The sequence below is a fragment of the Alosa alosa genome, chromosome 11, assembly GCF_017589495.1.
Source record: "Alosa alosa isolate M-15738 ecotype Scorff River chromosome 11, AALO_Geno_1.1, whole genome shotgun sequence".
NCBI lineage: Eukaryota > Metazoa > Chordata > Actinopteri > Clupeiformes > Clupeidae > Alosa > Alosa alosa.
The window spans coordinates 31,192,327-31,203,796 of record NC_063199.1 but is presented as its reverse complement, the minus strand read 5'-3'; the positions used below and the strand labels follow the sequence as shown (position 1 = coordinate 31,203,796).

General features: G+C 40.8%; 1 protein-coding gene across 2 annotated transcripts; it reads left to right on the top strand.

Annotated features, from left to right (window-relative positions):
- On the top strand, positions 1–10,204 carry kras (v-Ki-ras2 Kirsten rat sarcoma viral oncogene homolog). Of its 2 annotated transcripts, XM_048256888.1 has the most exons (6): positions 1–253; positions 1,928–2,045; positions 3,092–3,270; positions 5,688–5,847; positions 7,652–7,777; positions 8,067–8,165. In XM_048256888.1, the coding sequence occupies exons 2-5, from the start codon at positions 1,935–1,937 to the stop codon at positions 7,769–7,771; spliced, it is 570 nt and encodes a 189-aa protein (XP_048112845.1). In that variant the 5' UTR covers positions 1–253; positions 1,928–1,934; the 3' UTR covers positions 7,772–7,777; positions 8,067–8,165. The 2 variants fall into 2 exon arrangements, with proteins under 2 accessions (XP_048112845.1, XP_048112844.1); XM_048256887.1 differs by lacking the exon at positions 7,652–7,777 and having other exon boundaries at positions 8,067–10,204.
- Positions 10,205–11,470: the final 1,266 nt, after the last annotated feature.

Here is an 11,470-nt window from a genome sequence, read left to right as displayed (position 1 = left end):
TCTGTCGTGCCGAAAAAGAGAAAGCAGGCCAAATGGGGGAGTTCTAGCGAGGGGGAAAAAATCAACTATCTATGTGATTGTAGGCATATAGGCCTATGTGTGTTCTGTGAATCTTCAAATGTCAAATTCGCGTTTAAGAAAATCTTATTGTAATAGTTTACATTTATATTCAAAGATGGCGAGATCGTGTCAAAGAAGACGACTGAGGGCTTGAGTTATTGGTTCTTCGGACACGGAACTTGGAACAGCAAAGGTAAAGGAAAGAGGACAGTGCATTTTTATACGCGATCTTTCGATTGTTGCATTGCAGTTGGTTACAGTGCTGTTGTGCTACATTTGTATTTGATTGGCTACGTTTTGTTTTGAACTATTATGTGCAGCTTTGAAACAATTTAGTTCTGATGTTACGCCCTGATGTTAAAAGTCCGGCCCTGCAATGCAGTTCAATGCAGTGCTCATGGCGGTGGGCTCAACATATGATTTAACTAGCGTCGAGATCTGACATGAGCATGTCAAACTCTTGTCTTAAACTCTTTGTCTTTAACTCTTTTAGGCTATTGACTTAATGGCACGTCGCAGTCTATTTCCTATTTTACATAGGCTAAAAACAAAGCAGTCATGCATAGGCCATGGATCTAATTCTACCAGAGAATAGGCCATTTCCTTCAATTTCGCACTTTGTTTTCTTAAATATCTTAAATATCTACTTTAAAATGTTCACGAGCAACGGCGGAAGTAGGCTAGGCTGTGTGAATGCGTAGGATATCGAATATTAGAGTATTCTGCAGATATCTGAGGGTGGTCAAGATACTGTAGCCTAATATGAAAGGGCATAACCTTGCTGGCGAATAACTACTTAGTGTAAGAGTGTCATTCAGCCAATCAATGGTTAGCTTTCGATTTCTCCACTCTTAGAACTTTGGGGTGCATGAAGGCTACATTTGAATAGGTGTAGATTACTGTATCTGGTGCAGGCAACACAGTTGCTTGCGATTTATCCTTAAACTAGTTAAGCATTTCCTGAAACTCATTTGGTTAGCCACGAATTCTCGAGCACGTTCTTTGTAACCGGTGTATTGTAAGGAGTCGGCTTACGTAAAACATATAGGCCTTGGTTCTACCATTGAGCATTTAGGGTTCTCTAGTATTCAAAGAATACAACTTGACACTATATAGCCTACTTAGGACAGGATAATTAAATTTAATTCATGAGACATATACTCGAGATTTAGTGTTTTGCTTTAATTTTAGACTTGTAGGACCAGGGAGCATCATATCAACTATAGGTCACATTGCTATGCACTGTAATGATACACACACATACACACACACCTTTCAGATGTATGGATTTTAGGGGTGTAACAGTACACAAATATCACAATTTGGTACCTACCTCGGTGTTGAAATCAATATTGCTGATGCTTAACACATAAGCAGGATTATACAACAATTGGGTTCTATGGAACTATTTATTTGTTTCTGAGAGACGTTCCATGAGTTGGAATATCCCTGGACATTTCAACTCAGACTTTGCACAGCTAATAATAAATCTCTCCGCAATACAATGCGACGATTCAACACCATGTTATAGTATTCTGAATAGGTGTAACTGTTTTGTTGTTGTTTTTTTTGTGTGTAATTAACTTAACTGACATATGGTCCGCCACTTACCGGTAATAAGTTTGTGCAAGAACTCAAATTTGAAACATGGTCCGAACGCAAAAAAGCCTAAATAGTTTATTACTATTTAAGACTGCATTTCCTATATTTGGTACACTTCTGTATGGAATATAATGTCCAGCACCTTAACGGTTCAGTATGAATACTTGTACCGTAACACCCCTAATGGATTTAGCTGGATAATGATGATGGACGCTGTTGTAGGGTAAATGCAAACTGCATGTCTGTGTCTGTGTCTGTCCCTCAGGTGAAAGATGACAGAGTACAAGCTGGTGGTGGTGGGAGCTGGTGGCGTTGGCAAGAGTGCACTCACCATCCAGCTCATCCAGAACCACTTTGTGGACGAATACGACCCCACCATAGAGGTAACGTGTGTGTGTGTGTGTGTGTGTGTGTGTGTGTGTGTGTGTGTGTGTGTGTCTTTTGGTCTGTCAGTGAGTGAGCAACTCGCTCTGTGTAACGCAGGCATGGGAATCTCATCCTCATGTAGCTATTCAAAAAATGTGTTGTAAAAACACCAATGACGGCCGGTTTTTCTGGTTGAAAACAGGACAGGTGCCAAGCCGGCCCCACTTGAGCTTTTGCCTTCAAAAGGGGATTGTCTCACCTTTCGCATTAAACTAGCCCACACAACGTGATAACATCTCTGTGTATGTTGGAACCAGTTTCAACAAGTAGTCATTTCCCTTTCACTAAAAAAACCCAAAATCTGACAATTCCAGTGATGTGTTGTTTCTGAAGCATGCAATGCTCAAAATGTACAAATTTAAGGTGTCTGAGACAAACAGATTTAGCATAAGTCTCCAAAGATCATGGTAGGGGTGGAGTGTTCACCTGCTGGGGAAAGATATTGTTAGCACCTGGTAGCCAAAGACATGTTGATCCATGATTACTCTGGATCTAGGTTCTGACAACCAACCATTACCCTCCAGCTAAATGTAACACCTCATTATACTGTATATTGTCTCTGTAGTATTTATTTCTCAAAATAGTCTTACTTGCTGGCACTGAGGTAACCACTAGATTGCAAACCCTAATGCTCAACCCCCCCCCCCCCACCTCCATGACCACAACACAGGGATGTATGGTATGGAAGGAATACTGGTATGGATCTGTGTGATCTCATGAAGGTTGCATGGCTATAGATTAGTTAGGAAATTGATATAAGACCACTCGTGAAAGAGGCAACAGTTTGACTTGGAAACAAAAACATTTGCATAGTTTACAGAAAACAAAATCTGATTGATGTCACACAGAGTCTGAAAAGCAGACCCAGGCCACATTCCTCAAACAGTTTATCCATACCCTAAGATACTACGATTCTATAACACACCAAGTGTGTCGGCAACAGTCAACAAGTAAAGCATTTCCTTCATTCTGCTGTCCCTGAATGCCCTTCCCCTCTCTGCAGGACTCCTACAGGAAGCAGGTGGTGATTGACGGGGAGACGTGTCTGCTGGACATCTTGGACACTGCAGGTCAGGAGGAGTACAGCGCCATGAGGGACCAGTACATGAGGACAGGGGAGGGCTTCCTCTGTGTCTTTGCCATCAACAACACCAAGTCCTTTGAGGACATTCATCACTATAGGTGAGGTGCTACCCGCGTAGATACTCATGGAACAGATGAGAGAGATGTCACAAGAATGTGGTTAACATGACGGAGACTATGCTCTGCAACTGCCTTAGAATCTCAGTTGTTACACTTCAAAACAAACAAATTGTGCACGGATAAATTTGCATACCCCCATTAATTGGGGGGCATATTGTCATCTGTTGTTCAGCATGTAAAAGAGTCATGGTAAATGGAAATTCAGTCAGTTGCTTCACAATGTGAAAAAGTTAGAAGCACAACCCACAATAGCTTTTGTTTGCTAAGCCATTTATTTAATATGCCTCCAACAAGCACAGCCAAAAGCCTTCGTTATATAATTGCTTAAAATAATGTACAGTAAGGTCAGTTTGAGCTTAAAAGAATTGAAGTTTGACACATAGAATTAGCGTATACAATGCAATACAAAAACAGTTTTTGTTAGCAAAAGCCAAGCCCCATGGCCACTTAAAAGAAACTGTATTGACTTTAGGGGGGTCACAATTCTCCAAATCTTCGATTCGATTTAATTTTCACGATTCAATTTTCGATTTTTTAAAAATGATATTATGCCTACTATTAATGCATTTCTAATGTTTACTTTTTTGGGCTCTATCTATTCTGTTTTGGGGGACTTTTATTTTAAAACCTTTTTTTTATTTTTAAACCGTTCCTACCATGAGGTAGTAAATTGAACAGATATTATACATAGACGTCACGTGAACATAGTGAAATGAAACAACACAGAATGAAAATTTGATTGTTTCAGCACACTCCGAAGAGACACAAGGTTAGTGTTCATGTGCACTTATCAATGTACATTTTATGCCTTAAAGTTGTTTTGGACTGTAACTAGATCTTCTTTTCACTTAAGTTGAGTAAATTGGTGTTAGGCCTAATTGACGTGAATGAACGACAAAATACTTCCATACCGGTGATTTCAGAGTAGCAAGAGGAGCTTCGATTTCGGTCGGTTGATGTTTTTTTTTTTTTTTTTTTTAAACTGGCTGCAGCCTACAGTTAAAAGAGTGTTGATGCGCCGCAGTTCAACGTGTGTGTGTGTGTGTGTGTGTGTGTTTTTTGCCTGTTGGCATGCATGCTGGATGTGACATTGTGGGTGTGGCTACATCGTCGATTCTACCTTTGAGTTTGAAGTTCGAGATCGAGATGTAATTTAGATCGATTTCGACTTAAAATCATGACCCTCCTAATTGACCCATTCCCTTACCTTTGAAAGTGCATGTGTGATGTGTAGTTAAGACTGAGAACTCAGTCGCTTATGTTTAGTCATTTAGTTTATTGTTAAGTCTTGGATGTTCTCATTTCTCATTTTCCATTTCCCACAATGTTAATGTAGAACATAGACCAGAATGCAATCCGCCATTAAGAGGGAATCTTTGTGTGTCTGTTGTTTTGCGGTGTAGTCTAGGTAAGTTTCAAATAGTAGTTCGGGTGTTCAGATCTTTTAAAGGCTTCTGGAAACCTGGATGTGTGAATGCCTGCACTGGAGGTCCAGAGAGGCTGACAGGCTACTTTTGTCTCTGTTGAGAAATGGGGAGTGTAATGCATTACATGCTAACAGAATAAATTAATTTGACCTTCTAATGTTTATTAACTTACAAGGCTGAAAATAGGTTCCAGGAAGTTATAAAGTTCAAGACATGGCCCATAGACCTAGTCGTGTGATTAACCGATGCAAACAGTTGTTCCTTTTTTCTGTTTTCTATATGCTTTGGTTCCCTGTTTCAGGACACCTCAGGGCATAGGTTTGAATTTTGAAATAATAATGAAATACGTGTAATGTGAAATAAAAAATATTCTATTGTCTTATCATTATCCAAGGTATAGAAACGTGACTATTTTGACCACAAGAATTCCATGTAACACCATGTAACATTGTAGCATTGTTGCTTTGGAACACATTACTGCTTTGATAATACACATTGCAGCTTTGATAATGCACATTGCAGCTTTGATAATGCGCATTGCAGCCTTGATAATGCGCATTGCAGCTTTGATAATGCACATTGCAGCTTTGATAATGCATATTGGCTTTGATAATGTGCATTGCAGCTTTGATTATGCACATTGTAGCTTTGATAATGCACATTGCAGATTTTAAATATCCGCTAGTACTGCGTCTCTGCGGCTGCTGAGATGTTTCAAGGTGCAGTATGATGTTCTCGGCGTCAAAAGGTCTGATGCTGATTCCAGACATGAAGCATGTCTGAATATGATCTAATTGAAAAGAATCGGATGTAGTGGACAGTGGTGAAAACTTAGCTATAGTCAAGTCGGTGTGAGGGTGTTCTAAAACTATGCCAGATGTGAACAGACAGACCATAGTCATGTGAATACGGTATGATTTACTGTGTGTGTGTGTGTGTGTGTGTGTGTGTGTGTGTGTGTGTTGTCAGAGAGCAGATAAAGAGAGTGAAGGACTCCGAGGACGTCCCCATGGTCCTGGTGGGGAACAAGTGTGACCTCCCGTCCCGCACTGTGGACACCAAACAGGCCCAGGACCTGGCCCGCAGTTACGGGATCCCGTTCATCGAGACGTCAGCCAAGACGAGACAGGTATGAGCAAACACTAAGTGATTCACTGTAGCTAAATGAAAAAAGAAAAATAGACAACATAAGTGTCATTTATTGTGGTAGTGTGGCATATTTAACCCACATACTATTATAGTCAATGGATGCAGTTGGTTACTCCGTAAGCCTGATATGAATTTTGTAGGTGAATAGCTTTACTTGCTAAGTGAGCACCGAACTTACTCGCTCTGTGCGCACGTTTGTTGCTGTGGTTTTTAGGGACAGTGGCAATTTATTCCTGCACCCGTAAACAGTGCCGGCTCATTGTCCTCCCCCAGTCCTCATTATCATGGTCTCATGGTGTCTGTCATTTTCCCACACACAACGCACAAGCCTAGTGACACGACATGAATAAACATGTGAATATTAACTATTTCAAAATGCTCCTGGCATTTTGTAGTAATTGAATCTGCAGGGTAATTTCAAATTGAATTGAGTTTATTGAGTTTTCGACAAAAACAAAACTCATTAGGGTAGCAAAGTATTTGCAACTTTTTAAAGCATTATATTTAAAAAAAAAAAAATAAACTCAGGTGGAAGACAGACTTGGTATGGTGGTTGGAGGTAACATAGCAGTGGACCGCTGGGCTGGCTGATTTGTGCTGCCAGTTGCACTGGGTGGCTGTCGGGGTGGCCTACTAGTAATTGATGGGCGCAGAGCTATCGCTAATGGTGTGTTTTTATTCATGGCCTGTCGTTATGCTGGTGCATGCTCTTTTCTCACAGTCATTTTCAAACACTGGTGTGACCATTACAGTTCTGTAACGACCGGGGGTATTGATAAATCAAGCAAAACAATCATAGCAAGGAATGGAAATAAAAATCATATTCATAGCCATCATTTCTCGGGGTGATCGTTGTGCTATATAAATAATCTGGGCTTGGGGTGTGTCTGTGTGTGTGTCTGTGTGTGTGTCTGTGTGTGTCTCTGTGTGTGTGTGTGTCTGTGTGTGTGTAGCAGAAATGTCATTCAGTTTGGGGTTATAATGGTGGTGCTCCAGCTAGTTATTGCAGCAGCCAGATCTCTCTCTCTCTCTCTCTCTCTCTCTCTCTCTCTCTCTCTCTCTCTGCTTGTCTGCAGTGTTCAAAATCTCATCTCTGTGAGATGTTGGGGACATGGCGATCCATCTCTCTAAATTTCTCTTCTCACGACTGCAGACACCGAGGTGTCATTTGCAGCTGCGGCTACACTTGGCATCAGAATAATCTCCTTTGCCCTTTAAATGCCAGTCCCTCTGTCCTCAGCTACGAGCCTAAGCATTTAAATTGAAAATCAGTCGGCCTGTGTTTGGGGATGCCAACAAAATGAACAGCTCCAGACATTTGGTTTCTTTTCCTTCTTGTTGGGCTATGGTGGACTGCTACATGGTGGCACTGCTTGAATTCCTTGGAAATCGTTTGCGATCACTTTGTATGAGTGTCAAAAAATTGCACAAAAATTGCCTAGACAGACTATGGTCATGTCAATATGGTATGTCTCTAGTCTAAAGTAAGTGGTAAGTCACTAAACATCAGAAATAAAAATTGTATGCCATAAGATCATCACCCTGACAGATGTTGTTTTGGTATTGATTACACAGCGTAAATATATTCAAATGAATATTTGAACATGTACCAGTTATTCCCTTCACTCAAGTCCTTGAGGTCAGCATCCCTGCTCTAAACCTTTCTTCTAAGACCTTGCACCTGGCTGGCCCTTTCCTGTAAAATCCCTGCCCTCTTGCCCGGAGGCCATAGCGTGCCGCTGGGTGTCCCCTAACATTGAAGGGAGTTGTGTTTCGCACTGCAGAGAGTGGAGGATGCCTTTTACACTTTGGTACGGGAGATCAGACAGCATCGGCTGAAAAAGCTCAGCAAGGAAGAAAAGACTCCACGCTGCATCAAGCTAAAAAAATGTGTTGTGATGTGACAGGGGGTAAGTGTATGCAACCCCCTCCCCCACACCTGTCAGGTGACAGGGGGAAAGACCCAACTTCAACTGGGGAAGGGGCAATTTTGGGGCATCAGGTCGTGGGGCTGTCTTCTTACTCAAACAATCTACTGGGATCTGTGTGGCGGTGATGAGGTGGAATGGATCTTAATGATTTGGGTTTTTAATTTGGTTTCTTCTTCTACTGTTGTTATTTTCTGGGGTGGAGGGCTACTGACCTGAGTTTTCATTCTGTCTCACTGTTCCCCCTCCATGTTTTTCCCCCCTTCTCCAGGGTGTTGATGATGCCTTCTACACATTAGTTCGGGAAATCCGGAAACACAAAGAGAAGATGAGCAAGGAGGGCAAGAAGAAGAAGAAGAAGAAGTCCAAGACAAAGTGTATACTTATGTGAATAATGCTTCCCTTTACAGTATGGCATCAGATGAAATATGTTAAAAAAAGAAATGTATTTTGTACATTACACTAAATTATTATCTTCTTCGGAATACTTCAAGGAATCTTTTTTTTCTTCTTCTTATTTCATTTTGCCCCGTTAATTGTTTTCTGGAAACAAATAAGCGTTATCTCCTGTTTGGTGCCAGTTGCCCCAAAGTGTTGGTCCTTCATCTCTAGCATAACTGGTATGATCTAATCTCATGGTTGGAAAAAAGGGCATCGATTTTATTTGTCTTCTGAGTTAACACAACTGATGCAAGTTAAATTGTGATTTAAACAAAAGAATGACCTTAACTCAGATGTTACCCAGTGTCACCCTTTGATTGGAAATGGGTGTTTTTGTCTTTGAATTTGAACACGTCTGTATTTTGTACTGCAGGAAGAGGACTTTTTATAATCAGATTGAGGGGGTAAGGATACATGTGGGGAAGGACCAGCACATTCATGGGTGCATTCTTATATATCTAGCACTGTGGACTGGATACTCCCATTTCGGGAATGTCATGGACTCATAATGGCCTGCTGTTTTATCTAATAACTAACTTTCAAGGCTTTGATAATTTGTGGGTGGTGATTTCTTTTTTTTTATTATTATTGTTATTATTTGCTGAAACTCTTCAAATGCATGTCCTCTTGGTGGACATGTTTTTAATACTGTATTGCGCAGCCTTGACATTGTCCAGTGATGGCAGTGACTTGAGTCTCCAAGGCCTCAAAGCGATCACGTGATTGTGGCAAGTATTTGACGATGAGCATGATGAAAGACTATGGAAGTGATGAGAATGAAAACTCTGAGCCCCAAACAAATGTGCTCAAGAGGGATAAGGTGTTCTCTGTGGTCCTGTACCCTCGGTAAAGTACTGCTTTTACTCGCCTCGGTTAAAAGCTTATGATCAAATCAGAATGGATTTACTACAAAAGCTACAGAGAGCGACGGCGACTGGTCTGACTGGACCTTGGAGAGGTTCTCAAGGGTCATCATGCAGTAATGACCTCTCTCCTGGGGTTTATCCAGTGTGTTCTCTGGAACACAGCAAAATTGCCTGAAGATGGTGCATGAGATTTCATTTGTGGTCTTTTTTTTATAGCAACAAGGACACGTGAGCAAATCACTCCATAAGTTTCAGATAGTTATCAAATGCAATTACGCTTTAAAAAAAATCTATTTGCTGCCATAGAACAGTTATATACTGTATTTTTGAAACCCAGAACAAACACACTCATTTGTGGGTTGTCTAAAAGCAATATATATATATATTTATTCACCAAATTATCTTTATGGAACTTCCTGGGCTGCCTTCTGTGAGATATAGGGTTTAATAATGGATCATATGTGTTGTACCCAGGACCAATGATTTGAATCGTCTCATTTTAAATATAATTTTCATGTTCTGAGGCCCTTGCCTTATTTGATACTTTGTGAACCACACACAACACAAAGGCCAATTTAAAAGTAACTTTCATTTTGTAAACACAAGTGCTGATCACACAGTTGAAGCTTAGAAAGTTGTTACCAAAAACAGCTTCATTTTTGGAACTTGATTTTGTAAACTACTTTCCCCATCTTTAACACGAGGTGTTTTGATTTTTGAGGATCTCACTCTTTCTCTTGCTTCCTCTTTGTGTGCCAATGCCAGATCTCTCAAATTGGTTCCCTACATCTGCAGAGAATACAAACCAACCTTTGTACAGTTGTGATACTGAAAGATGCATATTTTGTAAATTGTGGTTCATTTTGTTGTGTGTCGAAATGAATGTCACTAATAGAGTTGAGAGTCCACTTTGTTGTGTTTGTGAACTGAGTGAGTGGTTTTGCTCATGGGGGTGTGAATGACCACTGTTCTACATGTCCTTGAGCAATGGTCCATGTGGTGACCTGAAATCAGACTATTTTTTGCCATGAATCTCACCACTCTTACGTAATGTAATAAAACTGAAAAAATAATGAATAAAAAAAAACTGTGGAGGCAAAAACAGTGTGCTCTTGCGTTCTTGCCTAGAATAGCCTGATGTGTGAGTGAATGCATCTTCATACAGTTTCTAGACATGTTGCTAGTTTCACTAGTTCGCCCGTCGGCATGATTGCTATACTTAAGCAATATAGCACGAGTGAGAGTGGGGTTGGTCATGGATATTCCCACGGGTGTTGTTCGGCCGTAGCCACGAGGCCGGAGGCCAATATCCATGACCAATCCCACAAATAAATAGTTCCATAGAACCCAATTGTTGTATAATGAGTGATTAAGCTAAGCGCGTGTTTGGCATGGTATTGGCATGGAGGGATAATTTTGCGAGCGCCGCGGCGTGTGACGTATGGATAAGGAGGCCGGCTTAAATACCCTGGCGGCGGAAGACAGGTGAGTTAATTGCTGTCAATCATCCCTAAGGGCTCCTCCCGAACTTTGTTTAGAAAACATCATTTGTTGTTTAGACTTGTGTTGTATGATCATCATTAAATGATTACAATTTTTATTATCTATATGCTCGGCCATAGTTAAACCCAATGCAAACCCATTGCTTTGCATTCAGATACTGAGAGACTGAAGTTCTAATGACGGTTCTGCTTTGTAGAATTATGTTCACCAATCAAATAGACAGATTAATATGCAAATATTAAACAAATATAGCAGCAGCTTTTCACCTGAAATATGAGCTTTGACCTGCTTAGGCTCATCTAAGAACATCTCTGGATTAATACAGTTATCCACCTGGGGGCACTGTTTTATATCTAGTAGACATCCAATGACTGCTTAAATGACGTGTGTGTGTGTGTGTGTGTGTGTGACATTAAAATGCATCTACAGGGATCCTTATTTAAATTCCATTGATATGTGCTATATTATATCCATGAGCTTCCTGCTCATGGATATAATCAGCATGGATCCTGATTAGCACACATCATACATTTCAATACTCTGTATTATGCTTCATATAATCATAACACACACTGTTTCAGATTCATGACTGTGAAGATAGCTAACATTTGATTTATCACCAATGTTACTCTCTCATTGCCTCAGGGATGGGCTATTACTGATTAGCCATCCCCAAAATACAGGGCCATCAAACAATTTAAAATGTTCTGGGGACCCCAAACCCCCACCCACATATCACGACAATTGGTGGGGGGCCCTTAATACATCTGGGCCCAGGGGCCCGAAAGTTCATAATCCGCCCATGACTCTCTGTGTGTGTGTGTGTGTGTGTGTGTGTGTGTGTGAGAGAGTGAGCGAGAGTGAG

Excerpts from the sequence above, each read along its gene's own strand:
- kras (XM_048256887.1), top strand. The coding sequence starts at position 1,935 with ATGACAGAGTACAAGCTGGTGGTGGTGGGAGCTGGTGGCGTTGGCAAG. Across the intron at positions 2,046-3,091 it reads AATACGACCCCACCATAGAG|GACTCCTACAGGAAGCAGGT; the intron begins GTAACGTGTGTG and ends CCCTCTCTGCAG. Across the intron at positions 5,848-8,066 it reads CGTCAGCCAAGACGAGACAG|GGTGTTGATGATGCCTTCTA; the intron begins GTATGAGCAAAC and ends CCCCTTCTCCAG.